Consider the following 24,047-nt stretch of genomic DNA (forward strand, 5'->3'; position numbering starts at 1 on the left):
GTTAATTTTGGTTCCTCAGTGTGGCCAATACAAGCACTTTTGCTGTTGTGCTTAGCATAGGCAAATGCAAGTATGTGTGCTCCAAACTCCCTGCCTGTAGCCAGCAACCTTTCGGAGCCTTCCTCACTGCACAGGCAGGTAACTGCCATGGCTGGTGGAGCACACTGAGAGCAGACTGGATGTGTGAGCTCAGCATTGCACACATGTGCGGGGAAGGGAGAAGAAGGAGCCTTTTCTCTTTGCATCTCTTTGAAGGGATTGGTTATATCTACCAATAAAGGCCTCTGTAACCATTAATTCTGGCTCTTTGCACACCAGTTGCTTTTTCAGTGGTTCTGGGATGTCTATGGACCCAGCTGCTTAGCTAGATTGTATTTTCCTGTTTGGGAATAAATTTTGGACAGTTGGGCAGAAGACAGGACCCTGCAGGAAGATTTTGAGGGAACAGATTGAAACATCAGTGATACTTTGGCAAGAAGAACCCACCTGGAATATGTTACAGGGTGTATCAAGAGAAAAGGACAGAGATGATCTTGTGCTATTTCAGAGAGAGATTTCATTTTATTCTGCGTTGAAGTGCATTTCCACCATTGAGGAGTTTTAGGCTTTTTAGGCTTTTAGACCAGCAAATCTTTCCTAGCATGTCAGACATGTAGGATACTCCCTTAGGTGTAGCACTTATTTCTTCCCAATTCACAGAAAAGAAAAATCTATAAACTTACAGGTGGGCCGGGATAACCATCTCCTTTTTGCCCAAAGGGCCCAGGGGGTCCTGGAAGGCCTTGGTCACCCTGATGAAGGCAGGAGAAACACCTGAGTGAATGCCAAGACAATTGCTAGCAGGAAATTATCCATGAAAGTCAAACTCACTTGGCAAATACACTATAATTTGATTTTATCTGTCTATCGGCTAATGTATTTTACTATGTGAATTATTATATTTTAGGTTTATTTAATCCTGGACTAAACCAGTGACATTTAATAGTGCTCATGATCTACACTCCTGAGTCACTAATTTTAATATTTTTCAAGACCTCTGTCTGTTGTCATTTGTGGCCTACTTATAAGAAGAAATTACTTTAGTGGTATTTCTCATATATTTATCATAATTTGTTCTAGAATTCTAATTTCCTGTAATGCTGTGGAACCTCATTAGACCTTTTGAGTATAACAGGATCTTCCTATGGGAAATGTACAACTAAACTCCTTTCATGGATCCAGACAGCTGGAGTATCTCAGGAACAGATTTACCAAGAAAACTCAGAGGACCTTAACCCTCCCAGCCACCCTGGGGGGTGCAGTGAGTTGCTCAGTTGCTATAGAATGGATGGTCAAGACTGCATTTGTTCCTGTAGCTACCCAAAATATGGGCATTTAAAACAGTGGCAAAAAAAGACCCATGCAAAAATAACTTTAAAAAATTAGGCTGTAAAAAGCTTTACCCTCTATGGCTTTACTCTGTATGCTTGTGTATCTAAGAACTAAACAAAAGCAGAACCACTAATGCTGACAAAGACAGCAAGAAGTGAAGAATGTAGTCACAGAAACATGCAGTATTGCCCAATTGAAAGAGCTTTGTGGGGCTCAAGGTTGAGGGAGAGAGACTTGCCACTCTGAGCAAAGGATGTGCTTGCAGTTGATCATTTCCTGTTAGATCCCCAGAAATGGGACAACATGAAGTTCTCTGAATTGACTGTTCTATACCAAAAAATTATGTGATTCCATCAGCATATTCTCCTCCTGATGAAAATTAATGTAAAAATCTTGAAAACCACTTACTGATCAAAAAGAGATAGAGATTGTCACATGTTTCTCATGCTTCAGTTACTCTGTTCAGTTCACTCAAAGAAAAAGGGATTAGGGATGTATTCAAAAGTACTGTCAATCTCACTAAGAAAAAAAGGTGGTGGAGGGGCAGGCAAGATCCAGTATATTTGGAGAAACACAGGTTTTTATGTCCTGAGTTTGTTGGTCTCCAGACAAAATCTTTGCTGGAATGAAGAGTGGCTTATGAAAGTTGAATCTAGGTAGTGAGGCAGTGGTACACAGAAGCCATTAGAGATTAGCTACATATTCATGTTCTTCTTACACTAGAACCCTGTGTTGTGAATGTTATGAAGTTAACCCTGAAGTTATGAATGAAGCAAAGGAGCCTGGCTGAGAAAAATCAGCTGCTTGCTAATTAACATGTAGGCTCTTGTAAGCAGGGTTAATGGGGTGTTCTCTCTGAATTCACACCAGTTAGAAACAGTCATTCCTCTCCTGTTCTCTGCCATCTGAAAGATTACAGTTACAGACTCTGGAGGATTGACCATCCATGGTTATCCAGCTCTGCAAATCCTTCTACTCTGCCAGAGTTGTAGGGCACGCACATTAACTGTGGGACATTTCAGTGGAACACTGTGGCCATCCTAGGAGGTTTGTTGCTGCTTCACTGAAATCCTCCTGCCTTATTTTACAGTTGTATCAAAAATCAGTTTAACAATTTAGGAGCTACCTTTGCCCCAGGAAGCCCAAAACCTGGTTCTCCAATTGGTCCAGCAAGACCAGGTAACCCAATGTCACCCTGCAATGAAGAAAATAAATCCTCTGCTTACATATCTTATTAAACACCACAGGCTGTGGGTTTCTTTTGTACAAATTCATATATAATGAACATAACAGCTCATTTTATTTATTGCTATTGCAAACATTAAAAACACCAAAAGCATAAATTAAAATGAAAGAGTAAATAGAAAAAATACAAAGAATAAACAAATGTGCTTTGATATCCAAAGTTACTCAAAATAAAGAAATGAACAAAGGTAGGTCACACTTCAAGCTGCCATACACTTAATACCAGGGCACAGTGGTAGCTAGACTGGATGCAATCCAGAGGAAGTCTTAGTTGACCTCATAAGGCTGGAATTGTTGACACAAATATTGACATAGCCTACTTCAGTTTTTCACCCTGGGTTTCTAAGCACTAGGAGATGGAATGTGGATGGTACCTTTGGTCCAGGGACAGATCTACCAGGAGGGCCTGGCATTCCAAGACGTCCTGGTGCACCAGGCTCTCCCTGCAGTGAAGGTAGGAGAGAAAAAACAGTGGATTTTTCTGAAAGTGAGCATGAAAATCACACAGAGAAAACATTTATGCAACAATTTACATTTAATTCCATTAAAATTTGATTAGAATTTCTAATAAGTATTCTATGCAGAGATCAATCTAATATTTGGATAACTACCATATTCTGTTTTCTCCATGGAAATGAGATTCTTCTCACTCACTAAATAAACGTTTTTAGAAGTCCCTTTCTTAGTGTATTCAAGGCTTGGTCCACCACATACAGTGCTCAAGACTCCCTGCCCAGCTGGGTAGGTATACTGAAAACATTTATACATTTCTGTTAGAGTAGATTTTTTAAAATGTATCTTTCAGTTTACTTTTTTGCCTCCTTTTCATTTTTGGGGAAATACTCTTGTGTGTATAAATAGCAAAAGAATAAGGAACTGGAGGATAAACCTGGAGTGTAGCTTTCATTAAGTACTGAGTATTTTAACAGAAACTCCAAGTTCATAAAAGAATGTCAGCCATGAGTCAGTGTAAGGGAAAATAAAGTCCTGTCATGTATTTATATGCCATACACCATACTATCTTCTCAAATATTTCAGTATAAAAATAAAAGTATATAGCTTTACATTTTCCAAGCCAACAGGGAAGCAATATGGTAAATGCAAAGGGTTTTAAAAAACACTGCCAGTTGTTGGTAGGGATCATGGGGATTCTTGCTAAGAGAAGCCTTTGCTGAACTTTTTTGAAATTATTTTTTTATAAAGTGAGTTCATTCTAGAGCAGTTGTTTCTGAGATCTGGAACAATGTACAGCTTTGGGAGAGTATTTTACACATATAACACAGTAATAAACTCACTTTAGCTCCAACAGGTCCAGGCATTCCTGTTGGTCCTGTTAATCCATGTGCTCCTCTCTGTCCTTGATCTCCCTACAGAAATGGAAAAGACATGTCACACATGTCAAATAATTTAAGAATGTATTAACTGAAATCAATTGTAAATGTCAGTAAAGATAGAAAACATCTATTTGTAGGTGGTGCACATGAGCTGTTCCTATTGCCTTCGCTGGCAAGTCAGTTAATTCTGCTCAGGAATTGTCTCCAAAAGTGTTGGATTTTTACAATTAAAAAGGCATAGATTTCATCTGAAATTAAATCAGTTTACCACAGAATTTACCACTGTGAAGAAAATAAAAGCCAAAAGGAATCTTAAAGGTTGAATAATTGCAGCCGAAAAGCAAGTTAAGTAATTACATTAAAAAGATAATAAGAAAAATAATCAAAACAGGAAAATATAATCCAGCTGCTAGTACTTGGTTATTTTTTTAATTTGAAGGCAAATAGGGCAAATTAATTGATTGATAAAGAAAAACTAAGAATATTGTAAATTTCTCAAGATAAAATTGGCTGTTCAAGCAGATTACTGGGCTATAATAATTACAACAAAAAATGAAACAACTATGAGTCCAGAATAATATTTTTTTGTTACTTATATTGGACAAAAAAAAAGAGAAGTCTTTGCCAAACCTATTCCTGGAACATTCCAATTTTGAGTGACACCTTTAGTAAGAAATCCTCACCTTTTCCCCCTGTATTCCAATCCCTGGAGCACCTTCAGGACCTCTAGGACCAGGCAACCCTGGTTCACCCTTGAATAGAAAAATCAAAGGAGTGTCTCAGAGCACTGCATGGACATGGTGCAAGACAAACTTGGCATTCCCTTGAATAAGTTCATGAAGACCATAGACCTTTCAGAGTCAGTGACAAAACTCCCACTGCTGTCAGGTGTGTCCAGGGGGTCATTCCCATATTCAGAAGCGAGCACTGTACAACTCCATGTGGAATGTGAGAAGTAGCACATTTCCTGAGAGACAGCTGAACCCTGAGTATATAACCCTAAATTCTGAATCTATTAAAAAACACAGTCAGAAGGCCAGTAAAGCTTGCCCATAGCCATTTTAGTGGTTTCCCTCCTGAGCTGCAGGGCATTTAATGAATTCCACAAAGCACACAAGAGTAAACAAGATAAGGCAATGCCCCACCCCAAAACATTAGAAAAAGTGAAGTTTTTCCTAAAAAAGTATATTCAAAAGAGATTTTTTTTTCTGAAAAAAAAGTGGTACTTTTTTCCCCTTGTCCGTGATCACTCTCTCTTCTAGGTTTGGGTGTCAGCACAGGGAGAATAGCAATGCTTGGGGTGAAGCAGAGGGACTGCAGCGAGAGATGAACCAACCTTTTGTCCAGGGGCTCCATCTTCTCCTGGAAGACCAGGCAGACCTGCCAGTCCTGAAGGCCCTGGATCACCCTGACATCAGTAAAAAGTAAGTTCTTCTATTAAATGCAGGCTCAGTACTCTTCCTTCTCTGAATTAGGGAAATCTATTTAATTTTTTTAAACTTTAAATATATTTGTAGAAAACATTTATGCATATGAAGTCTTGTCTTTTTTTATGAAGACAGTTCTCATTACTTGGTACTATCCTACTATCTGATTGTTTTGAAGTGTGCATTTTATCTATGCAATTAAAATTATTAGCTGTTAATGATTCACCTTATTCTTAAAAAATAATGCAATCATTTCATTAAGTGGCAGCATTTGAAGGAAATATCAGATATAACTGATTATGACACAATGATTGACAATTGACATCTTGCTGATGAATATCAATGCAAATCAATTAATATCATTGGAATTATCATGGCCCTAATTATGTAAGATTCAGGAGCCTGACTTGGTTTTAGATGAATTTGTGGTGAAATGGGTTCTATCAGTTTTATTGTCTTTTGTGAAATTAAAGAGAGAAATGGAATAATTTTCTTTTCCAGCCACTGTCAGAAATCCCTAACAAACAAGAGCAAAACCAGGATAGCCTTGTGCCTTTCCACTGTCACAAAAGTACTTTTTCATTGATTCCCCTATTCTGTGTTAATCTGGCTGTTAATGCCATAGGGACTGGGTACTGTTTGGGCACTTCAGCACTAAGACAATCTGGTTACAGCTTCCTCTCCTCTTAGCAACTCAGCTGTTCTTTCTGTCCACCAGCACAGCTTGTGTCTTTTATGAAGGTGTGAGGATGTAGCTGCTCTGTTTCCACCATATTCTGTGTGGAAAGGGAAGGAGCAGCCCAATAACCACTGTTCTGGGCTTTTTTTCACCTCTCTGCTACAGTGTAGCTTACACTTGGGGCTGTGAGTTCTGGCAGCTGTTCAATATTCTGGATGGTTTTCTGCACAGAGCTGTAGGTGAGCTGTGTGCAATGATGACTTGAGTGTGAGCCAGGCAGGTGGAAGTTTCCAGTCACCACAAATCTTACTATTTTTTACAGAACAGGGGTATTTAAAATGCTGCCATATCTGGAGGTCATTGAAACTCTCTGTTAAAAATTCAAAATACTAAGAATCTAAAAGTTATTTCTAAGCCTGTTTTTATGTGGCTTCAGAAAGCATACTCAGGAAATTTATAATCCAAATGAATAAATAGATTAAATAATTCCTCTGTTAACAATGTACCTTAGAACCAGGTTCTCCGATACCTCTTTCTCCTGGCACTCCAGTCTCTCCTGGCAAGCCTTGTTCACCCTTAAACAGATATTAATTTTTAACAGCATTATTATGAAAAATATAAAAGCATATGGTTCATTGTGTAAATTTTAGGAAAGATTAGTGTAATCTTGTCTGTAGTAAGAAGTGTTAAACCCTTGGTCACAAAGATTGGCAATTTGCCTCATGTTTTGAGCTGTCACCAAGGAGCTGTTAGTGGAAATTATTAATGCTGTAAATCTACACTTGTATGTCCCTGGGAATCCTTCCTGCCAAAGAGCTGGTATTTCAGGAGCATATATGACATCCAAAGACAAATGTTTTTTTTCTTTTTAGTAGTGGTAATCATATCCCTGCACAGTCACTTAAAGTGTAAGAGGTGATACTTGATTCTGCAAAGTAGTTTACTTGTCACAGACACTTGACCCACTTACACCTCTAGTTCCTTTATACCATGCTTTAATAGCCTTAAGTCATTCAGAAATTTGTCACATCTTTCAGGAAATTACTTTAAATCTCCATTCCAAACACCTCTAGGGTGATGTCTTTCATTAACAGTTCTGTATTTTGTGAATCAGTTAAGGCTAAGTTATTCTGAGAGATTTTCTTCTGAAAAAGTAGTCTTCCTTGCACCATGGACCATTTTTAACATCTAGATACGTAGATACAAATTCAGGTGAGACAATAGGTAGGAGAAGTTGCAAGGAAGGCAGTCAATCTCTAATGTATCTATGTATGTATTTTTCTGGAATGGAAACAGTACAGTGAGAATAAAAGATGATATGGAAATTGGGATGGTCCTCTCTTTTAAGGGCAGCTAGTTTTTGTAACAGGTTTACTGGACCTCCACGTGCCATGAAGAAACCACAAGCTCGGGGCAGAAACCCTCTCAGTGGAAGTGTATCAGGCAAAGTGCAGCTCACTGTCTGGTATATGGCACCTGAAAGCTTCTCTGTGAGTCAGGCAAAAACCTAAATAAGTAGCCATGGCATTAGTTTACCAAGGCTTTTCAGTGAAGTAGGATCTGCTGTGTGGTTTATAATATCAATAAAAACAATATTTTCCTGCATCTATGTCAATACTTAGATTGGTTTTCAGCAATCCAGTTTAATGTAAATATTTACAGAGATAGACCATTTCTTGATCATGAAACATAATGATAAAAACAGCACAGTAGCTTTTACTTCAGAAAATTCCCTGACCTTTGGTCCAGGTATCCCCTGTCCTGGTAGCCCTCTAGAGCCAGGTGGTCCTTTTGGGCCCTCCACTCCCTGGGAAGAGTAGTTAAGTAATTATTAAAAAATAAAATAGTCTCTGTTACTATACACTGAAGTGTGGGGTGAGGGGAAAATTGTACCTTTTCTCCTTGAATTCCAATTCCAGGTAATCCAACTGATCCTGGTAAACCAGGGGGGCCACACTCACCCTGGCAAACAAAGTACAGTAGCTTAGTTGTGCAAACATACAGAAACAATCTGGGACAACTCTCATGCTAGTCAGTACATGCTGGCTTCTCCTGAAGTCAGTAACGCTGGGGATCTGACCTTTTATCTCTCACACATGCATTTATTCCCCACTGGTTCAGTTGCAAACAACCTAGTCTCTTTTTCCCTTTTTAAACCTTAACTTTCACACAGAATCAGATGCTTTTCTAACATCTTCTATTTTGATATGAGGAGATATTAAAATGGGTGGGGAGAATTTATTGGGCATAAATCTCTACTAAATACCACATTATCCAGTGTCTTTTGTGGGTTCCTTGCCTCATTGTACCTTCTGCAGTGAGTATCTACCCTGTATTCCCTGTATAGGATTTCTTTGCACTCCATTAATCCCCTGGTGTATTTATTGCTCACCTTGTCACCTTTTATGCTGATGCCTGGAAGTCCACGAGGGCCTTTTGGTCCATCAAAGCCACGATCTCCCTACATGAAAAAATAATAAGTTGTTAACTGTGGAGACACACAGCTGTTCTCTCTGAAGTAACTAGAGACAGTATTTTCTCTCTCATAATGAAAACCAAAATGAAAAGAACCAGAAAGCTGCTCCTGGATCTGTGTTCCAGGATACCAAAGAGATTATCTTTTCAAAAGAGTTTGCCCTGCAATTTGAAATTGCTGAATTGCTGATGAAAGAGCTGAACAAGCTTCTTTTTTATCTTTCTGCCCACCTCAATTACTTAAGGTTCTGTTCTGCTTCCTCTCAAATCAATGGCAAAGCCACAGCTGATTTAAAGGCCTGCAGGGATGAGTATTGAGACTAACTAAAAACTGAATTCTGCTTATTTTTTTTCATGGGTTAATCTCATTAAAGTGTGGGTTGATCTCATTGAAGTGGGGTAATTAGGCTCTGGCTCCCAATAAGCATTTGCCAGGATGAAGACAGGTAGACTGTATTGTTATAGAAGTTTATTTGTAAATGTCATTGTCTTTCTAAATGTTCGTTTACAAAATAGTGGTCTTGGGGAAAGTGCCAGTTACTAAAAAAGCTACAAATATTGTGCTTTTCTGTACTTCTCTTAATAAAACATGTACAGGCAGATGTCAGCTTGTTTAAATAGCAAAAAAATCACCCAAGACAATAAAATTACACCCCAGACAGATCTTTTCTATCCTTAGTAACCAATTCCATAATTTTAACTTTGACAGAAATTCCTTATGAGGATTTGTATTTAAAATAACATTCTTTACTCCTGATGCTTTAGAACATCTGCCTTCATTATCCTTTTTGCTAAACTGTGAGCTTGTAGTAAAAAGACTTGAAGAAAACAACTGCAAATTTGCTTAGATTAACAAATCACCAGTTTAAAATGTGTTTAAAACCAAAGAACTGACATGCTTGGCAGCCATAGATTGGATTAGAGATACATATGGACTCTGTGCTTGGCTCCAGGTCAGACTTGGCAATAAAAAGTAGTACATTTTTTATAGAATGAAGAGTTCCAATAATGCTGACAGAATGTCTCTGATTATTTTATTCTGCCTATCCATCTCAACTGCTTAGTAGTTTTGGTTAGATTATGCATTCATCTGTGCTTGTTCCCACTGTGCCCTGTTGCTGTGTTTTAGTTACTAGTTGTAGTTTTTCTTCCCACATGAATTGGTATTTCAGTGGCAATTCAGTGATTTTGAAATGCATTTTCTTCAAATTGTATTTTTGTTAGTTTTCATTCGTGAGATCTGCTAAGCAGATACAAGCCATCAACAAAGAGGTTAAATAATTTCTATAATTCATCATCATAAAATACACACTGGATGTTTGAAGATATTATGTTGCTAGCAGCAGTTAAATTTCAACCTGGCTGACAACAAGTATTGTGCTAAGCAGAAATCCTAAGATTTTTAGTAAAGGGCTACTCTCAGAGAAAATTTAGTTGGGCTCTGCATCTGTGAAACCATTTATTATTGTTTTCTCAAGCAGAATTGGTGCTTGCATAAAAATGAGAAAATTGTTTAGTTGCTCATTTAGTTCATGTACAATCTGTGTCACTTTGTTATTTGTAACCAAAGGCCAAAGCAACAACTCAGCCTAGGAACTGGTTTTCAGTGGGCAGCAAAGGAATCTTCCAGTAAGTCCATCCATGTAGTACAACTACCACTCTCATTACTGCCACTGGATCTGCACATTAGTAACAGCACCTTTCTTTTCCAACAAACTGAATTCAGTCTTCTGCTAAAATGAATACACAATGTCTGAGGTATGTAAGAAGCTTAGAAGCTGTCTTTATAGTGACAGTAAAGATCTCTATATAAGGATTAAGAAAAAAACCCAACAACAAAATGCTAAATTTTCATCTAGGAACCTTTTAATGGTATTTTATTTAGAGTCAAATGCTTTAGGCTGTTTTAAAATTATGGAATTCATTCCAGGCTTAGATCCCACAAATCAAGCATCAGGTAAATTAAATACTGGCTTTACAGGCCCCAAAGGCTAGCTATGCCTACAAGTCATGTTTGAACCAAGTGAATTCCATCAAAATATACTGGATTGTTTGATGGAAAATCTTAATATTAATTTACAAGATACTTTCTCAGATTCCTGTGCCTTCTATGGACTTGTTTTGGCATGCGCTCATTTAATGGTGCTGCTCTGGTCTTAAAACCCTTTGACTGTTTTACCTTTGCTCCTGGAAGCCCTTCTCCTGGTGAGCCTCTTTCTCCTTGAACACCTTGTGGTCCTTGAGGCCCCTGTTAACAGAAGTTTAAAATGACCTGGGATATGAATTAATCACTCAGATGAACAGCAGTGTATTCTATGTCACTGTCTGTTATAAGCAGGTCTTCAGACCTTGGTGTAGTTACAATCTGTTACAGTTCATGCAGTGACACAGCATTCCCAGTAAGTGATAGGCATTCTGGCCTGCAGCAGTAACAATACCCTTCAGGTTACTAAGGAATCACAGGTTATATAGATGAAATTTCTAATCCTTACATTTTGGAAATCTTCACGCCCTAAATTTCCATTTTACAAATTCTTGCTAATACTTATTAATGTATCAGTATAATCATGAGAGACAGAAGCAGATTAGAGCCCATGCAGAGTAATGCTGAAAGAAAGAAAGCTGTAGGAAGATTTGACTGTACTTGGCAAAGAGAGAAATAGCATGCCCTTCCCTTTTTGAAAAAAGATCTGATAGAAGCACAAGGGGCAAATGACAAAAAAAATGCATGTCCAACACCTGTGCATATTAAGCCTGCTTCACTGTGTTTTCTTGCATCTGTTTTTAAAAGATTTTTATTCAGATTTATTGCTTGGGGTTACACATACATCACAGAATGCTGATAAATTTGTCTCTGCGTAGCCTAAATATGCTTCTCCTTCTGCACAGAGCTTTAGAGTCATTCCTGAGGTATAGATATTTGGACTCAATTAAGCCATTAAAATGAATTTCTTTTGAAGCAAAGAAACTTTAAAATAAATAAAAGAAGCATATTTAGAATATTTTTTTAAAAAATCAGAATCTCTTGTTATAGCAGTATTTTTTTGCCTAGGAAAGATTAACATCACAGGCACCTCTTCCCCCACAGAGTGGGTCTTGGCTCTGTGGTGTTACTGAAAGGACTGGAAGTGTTACTGCCCTGCTTGGACTGATTGCCACCACCAGCCTTATTTGTAATGCTCTTCTTCTTGGGCTCTCCAGTAGTGTATTTTCAAGCAGGTTTGAAATCAGTCAGTTCACCTACCAAATGATGAGTCTCTTTTTCACAGGAGCACCTTTTATGAAATGTTTATTCCAAATTTTGCCTTGTCAATGGGGAAAAGGTACTTGTGTAAAAACGGAACAAAATTTCCCTTGTGGTTGCACTAGAAAACTTTCATCCAGGTGAAGAGAAATGAATTTAAGTCTGCTGTATTGTAAATAGCTCAGTAAAAGGTTCTGCCTGCTATTTAGAAAAAAAGGACCATAAAATTGACTCACTGGTTTTCTGAATTACCACCAAGAGATGGATTTTACAATGGCCAGGAAGAGGAAGGGAAGGAAGAGACTTCAGAGCCAAACCTACTGTAAATTCTGAAAGTCTCCTCCTCAAAGCCTCAAAGCCATGCTGATGTTAATGTTCTAGTGATACTGAAAAGCAGTCAAATTCAAAGTTATCACATAGGGACTGGACACTATTAAATCTATCAGGAAACAGATTTATTTATATATTTGTGTGGTTTTGCATCAGATGTTATATTTTCATAACCGTTTTAGAGATATGATAATTAGAAAAGTTAAGAAATTGGAAACATTTCCAGTTTATTGAGGGAAACAACAGTCAGACAACATAATGTGTATAAGAGTGAGAAATGGTAGAAGAAAGAAAAGAGATGGTACAGCTTAGCACACATTTTCTTGTGTGCTAAATCTTCCCCATGTTTATGGGGAAGCATTGAGAAATTTGCTTTCTGTCCTGCTTTCCTCTTACCAAATTAAAAAACAGACATACCATAAATCCTGGTTCACCAACTCCAGGTGGGCCAACAGGGCCTGGTCTTCCTGTCAAACCAATGTTACCCTTCAAAGAAAGATGTACTTTGAATGTGCCTGATTTAGGAATTTTTATGTGTGCAGCATATAACAACTCATCAGGCATTCTGTGCTGGAAATATTGGATGTAGGAGAATACAGGAACAGCAGAGAAAACCTGAGTGTCCTCAGAGTCATACACCACACGAGGCCCAGCAGGCTTTGAACTGGGGCAGTGTCACAGCTTTAGGGGAGAAGTCAGTTCTGCATTTGACAGAAGAAAATGTTGAGTCTAAAAACTCTAAAAGATTCATTATTCCCTTCAGGCACCCAGCCATGTATCACTTACTGTCCTTCCCCAAGAAGTCAGTATTCTATCTTCTATCATGCAGTTTCTGTTCTTTTTATGCCAGTCATCTAAACCAACAAGCCTGTTTTGCACAGATTAATTTCTGTTTAAGACTATGAATTTGTTTTTACCTAATCATTCTCTTCTTGGTAGTTTATGTCAAGCATAACGACTACTGTAAAAAAATCCTTTAAAGTATATACTTAAAATGTACTTTTTGTTTGCAACTGTTTGTGAACAGTTTTGATAACATACAAAATACCTTTCCAGTACCACAAAACCACATTTATGGTCTTGAAGTTTCTTGTGAATCAGCAAGTCTATTAGCTCAGCTGTCTTGATCCTTATCCTACAACACATGCTATACAGAATATGAGATTTTTGTACCTTTGGGCCTGGCAGTCCTACTCCAGTTTCTCCAGGCAAGCCAGGTGGCCCAGGGAGACCTCTTTCACCCTTTCAAAGAATGAAAACAACTTTGCTTATAAATCAGTTTAACTCACATTGTAGATTAATTTTTAGTGCATCCTGAATTTCAGCCCATTGGAATTGTCTTCCACAGTATTTTATCTGTTCATCCTTTCAGAGCTTCAAAATTCCCTTGTAATAATTCATCTTGTACAAAGATGAGACTAAACAAAAGGAAAAATGTTTCATAAAATGTAAGTCTTGACACTCAGCTGTTCTGTGTATCGCTGTTGGCCAGTTGGTGTTAAGAAGATATCAAGAGAGATAACAAATAATGTCCCTTATATGCTTATTTTCAAGCTTTTCTTCAGGACAATATTCCTTTTGAACTACAGAATTATTCTTGAGAATGTTCAGTCTCAAAAAAAAGCTTGATTTGAGATGCCAAACAGAATTCCTGTTTGGCACTTCAGGAAAAAGTTTTAAATTGAAAACTGAAGAAGTTCAATGCTAAGTAGTATTCTCTGACTCTAGCATATTTTAAGTGTTGATTAATAAAGATGGGAGTGTGATTTGGACCTGAATTCAATACAAAGAGCGAAGTAATAAATACCTTTCTTAAGAACCTTGTAGAATACAAAAAGTACACAATTTGCTATCTGTGCCAAGTTAAACTGCATCCACTACAAGAAGGGTATAGAATATAAGGATAAAATCATAATTGTTGTGAGGCTATATTGATACCTTTTAACATTAATTAAGAGAAATAGAGCAGTTCTTGCCTTTGATCCTTGCAGACCTTCAGGCCCTTGATCTCCAGATTGTCCTGGCAGACCCTGTTAAAACAGGAGTGGTTTCAATGAGATTTTTCAAGCTTTCATAAAAAATGACAACTTGAAAAGAATTTATTATTTGCTGAAGTCTGCATGAAAAGAAGAGTTTTAAACACAGCAGAACTGAAGCTTTGTTTTGTGATGCATGTACATTTTTAGTTACTCGATCCAGTGGGAGCTGGTTCTGGTATTTGGGGAGAGAAATTGGCTCTCCCTTTTTTTTTGATACAATTAAAGGTAATGTACAGTCAAGATGTACTGAAATATCTATGATGGGCTAAGCTTCTTGGCCGTTAGTATGAGAGAACTGGGATGACAAGAGACTAAATATTCTTCATGTACTTCTTGAGGAAATTAAATAGTTAAGACACTGAAAGAGAAATGAGTGTTTTTGGTTTTTATGGAAATGTATTTGCTGTGGTCTTTGAGACTGAATGAATTATAAGGATGATTTATTTGTCTAGATTGCTTCTCCAAATTCTTATTAATTTTGCTATATAAGAAGATAGATTTTGGGTACCTTGAAGTCAGTAACTCAAAGATTCCATGTCAGTAGGGGTATGAGATTATTTCAGATCATTGAATCCAGGGAACCAGGTATTGTTGTTTTCATAGTTCCTTTTTTTTTTTTTTCTTTTACCTGTATCCCTCTTACTCCTCTGGGGCCTACTGGACCTTCAGGGCCCTGAAAGATAAGTGAAAAAATGATATATTTCTGTATTTTTAGATTTTGTCACAACCACTTTAAGGTAACTTTTTACTAAGGTATCTTGTTTGGATATCTTTACATTAAAATCAAAACTAAATGTAAGAGAAGCTCAGCAGCCACAAAACATTAAATAATTTTTTTTAATTGACTGGTAATCAAAATACAGCATGACCAGTAATTCAGGATTAAACTCTATTTGCTCTATTTGAAATATTTAAAACAATTATGCACTACATCTTAAAGATTGGAATAAGATACCTTGTTTTCATTGTTATGTCTCATTACCTTTGCTTACTATTTCAAGCCTTCTGCCTCTGATAAAGTAGAGATTTACCATTGTTTTAAAAAGGCTCAGCCTTGGGCCCTAAGAGGAATCATATGAAAATGTAGAAAGAGCTCAGAAAGTTAGTAAAAATGGTGTCCTTGCTCACTACGTATTTCAAACCTGTCAGATGTCAATTTCCCTCAGCCCTAGAACTAATATATGGCTGAAATCTGTCATCATGGTTGATATTCAGGGAATTCTAATTTTTTTGGTGGTTTAACTGTATTTCTTGGAAACATAACAACTTTGTGGCTACTTACTCTTTCTCCTTTTATTCCTGGGATTCCACATTCACCTCTTTCACCCTGGAAAGGAATAGGAATAAATACTTATGAGTTTCATTGGCATATCATCCTTATTCTCCAGGTGCTTTAGTTGAAAACCTAAATGTTATTATATTCAGGACATAATATAGCAATTGTGCTGCAAGTTCACTGAGGAACAGTTACATCTTCTATTACAGCTTGTGGAGCAGCTGCTAAAATGATGTTATTGTTCCTTACTAGTATTTAAATGAAATACAGCACTATATATAATAAATAACCACAAAGATGCAGGCATCAATTCTGACTAAAAGACATACCTTCTCTCCTTTATATCCGGATTTCCCCTGGGAAAACAAAAAAGCAAAGCAGGTTGTGATGGTACATAACCCAAAAGTAGGAACATGAGTATTGGCTTCCTTAATATTCTAGTCTCTTCAGAAAAATAGCATTTCAAATAGAAAAGATGACTCTGATTAATATGGCAATATGATTCGAAGTACTGTGCCTTTTAGTTATGGTAGATGCTGTTGTATGGGTAAATAAATTGTATGAATGTATCATTTTGGACTGGGATTCTGGCCATGTAAAAGCAGATCAAGTAGAGTTGATATTTCCATCTTAGTGAAAAACATGCAAAAATAAGAAAACAAGAAAAAGACACTAATTAAAGAGGATGTACTGAATAAATAAGAAAGCATAAAGTAGAGGGATTCATATATAAATGCATTCAGAATTATGCACTAAGAGACTTGTCCTGCACTTACTTCCTATATGTATTTAATTCAAATTTTTTACTGCTGTTATACACGGGGTCCTTTATTAGTCAAATTTAAATACAGTCAGAATAATGCAGGCAGAGTATAAATTTCTGTAATGTTCTTATATTATCACGTCAGAGCATTTCAATGTTTTGGAGGCACTATGCATTATTGGAGAGTATTTTCTAGATTACACATATATGAAAGAATGATTCCTTTTCATTAAGCAATGGGAATGTTTTCAGTTCTTCTTTGTTAATTAATTAGATGGTAAACCAGCATTGGAATTTGCTCTTATAACAATAAAAAAAAAGTGGTATTTTGCCTTAAAGGAACACTGCTCACTGGAGAAGAAGGGGGAAAAAAGTATTTTTTTACCTCTATTCCGTCTCGTCCTGGGATTCCATTAAGACCTGGGTCCCCCTATGAATAATTCAACATCAAGATCAGTGAAATAAGGACAAAACAGATCTTTCTCCTAAATGTCAAAAACCAATCACCTTTGCTCCTTTCAGGCCTGGAGCTCCATCGTCCCCAGTGCGACCCTTTTTACCCTGAAACAAACAAAATACAATTCTTATGATATATGTTAGTAAACATAATTTTGTTTTACAATATATATGCTGTTTTTATCAAACTTAAGGTATTTGCCTTCTATAGATTTATTTCTCAAAATCTCTGAATTTTAATATCATTGAAATTTAATATCTGGGAACAGCAGGACCAACTCAATAGGCAGTCATGTTTCTCCTTTGACTTTGTTATAAACAAAACTAGTTTGTTCACTTCTTCTCTGAAGAAAAGAGGTGATCAGCTGTTTTTATAACTACCCAGCTTGCTAAGTGGATGTTTTTGTTTTCTTCTCAACCCTTTGGGGTGTATGCTTCTGTGTAAGCAATACCTGCACTTTCCAAGTAAAGACAGCAGATATTAACCCAAACAAAACTACTGTTTGCACACAGAGGGTACATTTTGTGTTAAAGTGCATTGTACTGCACTGCATAAACCCAGGTGTCTTTCTGTTCGTGTATGTGTAGGATATTCAGGTCAAAAGGATGAGGATGGGCCAATCTAGCGTTCTCTTTCAAACTCTGAGACAGTCCCTTCACCTTGAGCAAGGGCTGAAAGGTACTATAGTGCTCTTAGTTCAATGTCAGGGATATAATAGCAGATCATTTGGTTGTTTTTGAAATGCAAGCCCTGCAGTTTAGATCACCAAGCCTTGTATGAAGTAACCCCCTAGAATATTCTGAAAGAAGTCCAGTCCACTTTATTCTTGTCTCAGTTGTTCCTGATGCTTCAGTATTTTGCTCTCTCTCTTGTTTTCAAAGAGCTTTTTGGATATTAATGTTTGATTTGAGGCTAGTTAGATCCAACTGGTCTTGTGTGATTTCAACAGGAAAGTATTCTTTTCAGCCTTTCATACTGCTGTGGCTCACAGGAGAGCCTCACCACACATCATTGTTCCTCCTCCTGTCTGTCCCCACACCGAGGGAGTGTCTCATGGCAGTCTCAGGACTCTGTGCACTTCCTGCTCCTGGGGCATCTTCATGGAGGAGTGTGTATTGACCCTTGAACTTCTAAGGTCTCAGGATTTGGGTTCAAACAATTTCTTTTAAAATTTTTAACAGTGAATAACATTTTAACTTATACTGTAGATCAGTTATTTGAGTGACAGCTACTTACAGCAGGACCAGGAAGGCCTCTTTCCCCCTTCTCACAGTTACATGTGTCAACCTGGGGACACTTTGGATGAAAATAGTACAAATCAGCACATTTTAATGGAAGACATAGAAAACACACAGACATTTGCATTAAGTTACTGTATGGCTAGTTTAAATTTTACACCTGGAATGACCAGAAATTGTATTTACCTGTTTTACAGAAATCTTTTAACTATCAGTATACTACTCATCCAGAATGTGACCTCCTATACTCCATCCAAAATTGTGTATCATTCCTACTCCTAAAATTTCAATCATCTTGATAATGGCTTTACCTCCAAACTCTTCTTAAGGTCAGTTTATGGGTGTGCTGTGTCTGTTTTGTTTTCATTACTAGGCATGGTAGAGATAGCCAAGAAGATGAAGTAAAAAAGCATCTTACATCTCTTTACTTAATCCCATTGTAAGCAGGATAGTTTATAGTTTAGCTCTAGCTAGATCTATAAACAAAATATGAATGGATATATACTTTTAGTTAATGCAATTCATTATAATACTTGATAATCCTTCTTTCTCTTCTGTCATCTCTGCCATCAGGTGTCGCAGTGAAACCTCATTATGGTACGTATTTATGGGATTTTCAAGATCTTTTTGAATCTTTAAGATCATGACAGAGTTATCACAGATACTGGAGTAATTTTTGAAGGAAGGATAAGGAATGTAATTTTAATTTTTTGTTTAGTTATTTATTAAACTTCTGCTCATCTTGAAGATGTCTAGAAGTGAAGGGTTCAAAAATAATTCTTATCTGAATATCCAAATTAGTCACAATATGTTTTCCAAGGCTAACATTGACTGTCTTACTACTTCTATATAGATAGAGAAAAATCAACATGTCAGTGGAAATTAGTCAAAAATGAAGTCTTTCAAAGTTTTGTGAACACTCATACTATTTAGCAGTTTGCTTGACCTCCTTGGGAGAACATTTTTTGTGTGAAAACTGTGCCTTAAATATCCTTAACATCTTTCAAAGGAAAACTAACTTTATTCCCCACAAAATGCCAGCCAGACCTATCAATGCCTGCAGTCAGGGTGACACAGCATGGACAAACTGGAAGAAGGCGTGGTGGAGCTTTGACATCTTACCCTTTTCAAACCCTCTCACCCAGGAAGAGGGTTAAGGGTTAGAGCTGCCCTGTCTTCAGCTCTGCATCATGTTTTATTTTTCACTGGGTTTGTCAGAGGACATGTCAAGATGTATGTCAAAATTCTTGCTAGCCTGAATACTCACACATTGTTTCTTTTTCTTTGAAAATACTTTAGGTTAGCAAATTATATTTGTAGTTAGGAAATTAATAAATTATTAATTACGAAATATAATAGTAAATTACCTTAGGATAGCAAATTAAAGCTCTGTCCTGCAAATTCAAAAACATGTTTAACTTGAAGACAATTCCATTAGACTCAGCATTTAACCAGCTTCCTGAGCTATCAGTTTTCCTGAATCATATTTCCATATAATTGTAAATATATATATTAAGCAGTAAGTCTACACAGGAAAAGAAAAACCAAAAAATTAAAAGATTTACCTCCTCCTCAGACAGGTCTTTCTGTAAAGACAGATATTGAAAACAACATTAGAAACTTAAAGTCTTAATCCAACTCTACAGAAAAGACACTGCAAGATGTGACAATAAATAGGTTCACCAACTAGCTAATTAAATTATACAATTAATATATTGACTAACAATTAAATTTTAATTTCTAAGAAACATTCTAGCAATCTCTCCACTCAAAAAATAAGCTAAATATTTTCAATTGTTTTTATAGATTGTTGACTGAAATCATTGACTCTCCATATTCAGCCATAATTTTCTAAAATTACAATAGTAAACAGGTTAGCTAAATATATGGGAACAATGCATCCACAAACTGCATTGTTTACAAACTGCTGAATAGAAGCAGCTCTTTAGTAGGAGTGAAGGATGAATGTTCTACACTTGGAAAATCAGAACCTCTTGTATTCATACTGTTAAGCACACACAAAATGAGAACAGAAAGTACACCGTAGAAAAGATTGGCTTTGCTGATGATCACATAAAGTTATCATCAGCAATTTAGCTGTTATTTTTGAGAAGATCTGTAGAGCTGAGACACCCACATGCAATGAAATCCTCCCATTTTCCACAACTACTGCAGTCTCTTGAGAGGACATAAATGTGTTGATCAGCAGCAATGCAATACAGATTTCTACAATTCTCATGCATGCAGGTATAGTTATGACAAAGCCATTATTTAAACCAAACAGCAGCCATGCTATTGAAAGAAGGCACCTGAGGATGACTGCCTGTTTAGAAGAGGTAAAATAAAGAGATGTTTTGTCCTTTGAGAGGTGCTTACTATGACACAGGAAAAAGGGACAGTAGCAGAGAAGATGGGAAGTGCACTCTTCAGGGAACCAATGCAAATGAAGTGAAGGCCAGGGAGACAGGAAAGCCAACACAGGTGCAATTTCAAGGCTTGTGTGGGATCACTTTGGAATCAATTTCATTGCAGAAGTCTCCTGATTGTTATTCATAATTCTAGTTTAAATCTCTGTGCATGCTCAGATAAGGACTCCATCCACCGCTTGTGTCACCAGGGTTATAGGCTAGAATATGGCTATATTCTCTATACTTGGCAGGGAATATTTTTTATATATAAAGTTTAAATGGAGAAGAAAAACATCCAAACAAAGCTTCAAGCTCAATTTATATATTTCCTCTTGATTATGTGGTAGATTTTCCATGGAAATTTAAAGATGTCTATCACGAAGTTCAAATTTTGTCTAAATTGAGCTATCTCCATGGTCTGCAAATTTATTTTCACTTCTACAAGAGCTGCATCTTTTTCTGATACAAAAGGCAGCTTCACTTTCCTACTTGCTACAGACTAAAGCACTAGGATGTAAAAAAAAAAGTTTTTTTTAAGACAAGAGATTTGAAATATCTTTCTTAGGAGGAAAAACAAAGATAAAAATAATGTTTAAATCTAATTCAGTTTGCAGTGTCAAATCTTTTGAATGAGAAGATCTGAATGGTGGGAAGAGAAAGGAAACCTTTATTTTGGCACAGTGATCTCATTAATAATTGGGCTACTTTCAAATGTAAAATGTGCAAGTTTCTTCAATGGTATATTGAAGAAATGTATTTTCAAAATATTGGATATAAGATCTACATATGTTCCTAACACTATTTCAAATTCTTTCTCATACATACCATTTCTTTGAGAACCTTCTCCACAGTTCCTTTCTCCTGGAGGTTGAAAACGAACCGGGATGCTGGGACACTGGCCAGGAGCCGGAGCTTGGCAGCATTGCTGACCTCCTCAGCCACTCTGGTCATTCCCATTGTGAAAAATACAATTCCTTGGTGTTTAGCATCAGCTGCAGCTGCAAAAATGTCTGGGTTTCTTGGATGATCCACTCCATCAGTGAAAAGCATGGCTACTTTGACACTACCCACAGTCCCTTCAGACATGTAGAGCTGAGTAAGATTCGTTATAGCATAAGTTGTGTAGGTGCCATGGCCTATGTGGGTGATGGGAGCAATGTGGGATTTGAATGCTTCAGGACCTTTCCAGTCATGGAAAGTTTGCTCTGTGAAAACAGTGCTGCTGTACTGAAGTAGGGCCATCCTCCAGCGCAGGGTACGTCCAGAACTAAGCTGCAGACTTTTCATTCTGTCTACTGTTTGCAGTACAAATCTTTTCTGTTGTTCATGATTGTAGTCCTTGGCACTTTCGGAGCTGTCCAGTAAAAAGGCAATTTCCAGAATGCAATCTTCATCTAGAATAAATAGGTATGTAGGTGAGTGGAGTGACTTCATACTAAATCTCATTCTACCCTTACGTGTATTTTAGGATTGAAGAATGGCATTGTGGAAACTTTTGATGACATCTGTGGTCACAAGTGTGAGCCCCTCATGAAGATAGAGCTGACAGAGGCTGAGGGATTTGCTCCAAAACAGATGTCCCAAGGAATAAAAACCTGAAGGTATGTTGATATAGTATGAAATGAGAAATGTTGTAGTGGTTTTTAAATTTCATTCTGTCATCTTGCCTGGTATTTCACTGTACCCTACCAACATAGCTGGAGGTCATGTATACGAAAATGACGCTTAGTGAACAAGACACTGGAATGTGATTTGACAGAGCTGGATTTTGACTGAGTGAATGTTAGTACTGTCCCTAGTACTAACACTCACATCCAGTGACAAAAATTTCTAAAAGCAGGATCTGTAGAGTATTAATTTTCTAAACTACTGATGACATCAATTCTATGAAAATAGTTATGTGGGCTATTATTCTTATGACAGTAAGAGGCTCTCAGCCACATCATAACAAAATACAGATGCTGTCTCCTTTTCTGAAATACACAAAAAGGGAGGGAAAAGATGGGAGTGAAAAGATGTGAGTAAAAAGATACAAGTGCAAAGGTTAGGCAGGTGCAAATGTAGAATGAGGCAAACCTGACTGATTATAAACATCTAGAAGGCAAATTAACCATATAGTCCAGAATTCAAATAAATCAGGATGTTTAAAATCACACCTGTTTTAAAATTACAATATTCACCTTGTTCACTTGAGCTGGGATATTTTTCTACAATATTTGACAGAATGTGTTTAGGTTTTGATCTTCTCAATCCATATACCTTCTCTTCCCCGAGATTTTCTGCTAAAAACTCATGATGTTCAAGTATCCACAAAAGCCACCAGAATCTGAGGAACATCATTGGTTTGTTTCCTAAACAACACAAATACAGAAGCACAGCAGTACAAGGATGATAAAACATGATTCAACAATTTTGCTTCAACAGGTTGCTTAGCAGTCTTGTATTTTAAACTATCATCCCTAAAAACAAGGTGATTTTGCTTTCTTTGGGTAAAATCTTTTCAAAACCACATTATAAATAATAAATGGAGACATACTGGAATTTTTTCAAGCATTGTACATATCGTTCTAGCACATACATCTCTCTACACTGGAGACCGACTTTTACAACACTTCAGTTCTCTCTCATTGCCTGGTATTGTTTTTACCATCCATGGCTGTACCCATGTGGATGAACTGTGAACCCCAAGTGTAATTCAAAGAGGTGTTTTTTTCTAAACCAGCTTTTTCCATGGCTGATATGGGGAGAAGGAAGTACTGAGGCAAACCTCAGTTTTTCCCTACTCTCTTACTTAAGAACTGATGGCTGTGCACATTTCTCCCTGCTATCCCAGTCCCCTGGCCTAAACAGTCCAATGGAGAACAGCCATGGCCTGAGGGTGCTGTCAAGGCATGAATGAACCTGCTGTGCAATCCTGGGGACCTGGGCATGTCCTGGCCTCACATGCACACCCAGCTCACAGGCTGCTCAGGGTCTGATAGATCATTACTGCTGCACTTTGGTTTCATTGCCATCTCCCTGCAAACTCTCCCCAGGTAGCTACAGTGCATACCAAAAGGGCAGTTTGATGGCAAGAATCAACCTCCCAGGATTGAGCAAAAGTCACCTGACTCATAAAATTCCCTAACACAGCCTTGACTGCAGCGTTTCTTGGCTCCTGATAGTTTAGGGTGGGAATTCCTATGCCCACAGACACAGGCAGAGAGGGCAGGGGGTCCTTACCTCAATGCTCCAAAGCCAAAGGCTGTGCAGGGATGCAGGATGCTGCTCGGGGCTCGCTGGCAGCTGCGTTGCCCTCCCTGTGACGGGTGCTCTGTGAGGAAAGGAGGGAGAAGCCGGGCTGCAAGCTCGTGTGAGAATCGGTGTCATCTGTCAGGAGGGGCCAGCAGAAAGGATTAAGGCAGAGAGCAGCAATCCTGGCTCCCCCTCCTCCGCAGCCACCCGCTCCTCTCCTGCCCCCGAGGCTATGCATATACATTCTAGTTCAGCCCCCACAGCCGTTTGCACACAAAAATGCTCATCCGTAACTGGGAATGAATGGAAGAGGGCTGTTCTTACCCCAGCACACTTCCCTACACACCAGCCCAGTGCTGTTCCCTCTCTTCTCCCATCACTACTATCCACACTTTACCCTCATACTTTTGCACATCTCTCATGCTTGACTCGGCAGCTTTTTGTAATGGGCATCATGTTGTCAATATCATCTTAGCACCTGATGGCTGTAGGATCCCTTTCAAACCTAAAAGGATCTCCTCATAATG

General features: G+C 37.6%; 1 protein-coding gene across 1 annotated transcript in view; it reads right to left on the reverse strand.

The window, feature by feature from the left end:
- LOC132075804 (collagen alpha-1(XXVIII) chain-like) overlaps window positions 1–22,623 on the reverse strand; it is a 32,709-nt gene extending 10,086 nt beyond the window's left edge. The window contains exons 1-23 of the mRNA XM_059476511.1: window positions 22,467–22,623; window positions 21,112–21,680; window positions 19,444–19,464; window positions 17,877–17,936; window positions 16,691–16,744; window positions 16,569–16,613; window positions 15,750–15,776; window positions 15,427–15,471; window positions 14,773–14,817; window positions 14,082–14,135; window positions 13,279–13,347; window positions 12,523–12,591; window positions 10,711–10,779; window positions 8,449–8,517; window positions 7,950–8,018; window positions 7,795–7,863; window positions 6,563–6,631; window positions 5,287–5,358; window positions 4,634–4,702; window positions 3,912–3,983; window positions 2,991–3,059; window positions 2,498–2,566; window positions 723–791 (exon numbers count right to left, since the gene is read on the reverse strand). Of these exons, the coding sequence (XP_059332494.1) occupies window positions 723–791; window positions 2,498–2,566; window positions 2,991–3,059; window positions 3,912–3,983; window positions 4,634–4,702; window positions 5,287–5,358; window positions 6,563–6,631; window positions 7,795–7,863; window positions 7,950–8,018; window positions 8,449–8,517; window positions 10,711–10,779; window positions 12,523–12,591; window positions 13,279–13,347; window positions 14,082–14,135; window positions 14,773–14,817; window positions 15,427–15,471; window positions 15,750–15,776; window positions 16,569–16,613; window positions 16,691–16,744; window positions 17,877–17,936; window positions 19,444–19,464; window positions 21,112–21,680; window positions 22,467–22,623 (1,980 nt within the window). The remainder of the gene's footprint in view (window positions 1–722; window positions 792–2,497; window positions 2,567–2,990; window positions 3,060–3,911; window positions 3,984–4,633; window positions 4,703–5,286; window positions 5,359–6,562; window positions 6,632–7,794; window positions 7,864–7,949; window positions 8,019–8,448; window positions 8,518–10,710; window positions 10,780–12,522; window positions 12,592–13,278; window positions 13,348–14,081; window positions 14,136–14,772; window positions 14,818–15,426; window positions 15,472–15,749; window positions 15,777–16,568; window positions 16,614–16,690; window positions 16,745–17,876; window positions 17,937–19,443; window positions 19,465–21,111; window positions 21,681–22,466) is intronic.
- Window positions 22,624–24,047: the final 1,424 nt, after the last annotated feature.

The sequence above is a fragment of the Ammospiza nelsoni genome, chromosome 7 (genome assembly GCF_027579445.1).
Source record: "Ammospiza nelsoni isolate bAmmNel1 chromosome 7, bAmmNel1.pri, whole genome shotgun sequence".
Taxonomy (NCBI): Eukaryota; Metazoa; Chordata; class Aves; order Passeriformes; family Passerellidae; genus Ammospiza; species Ammospiza nelsoni.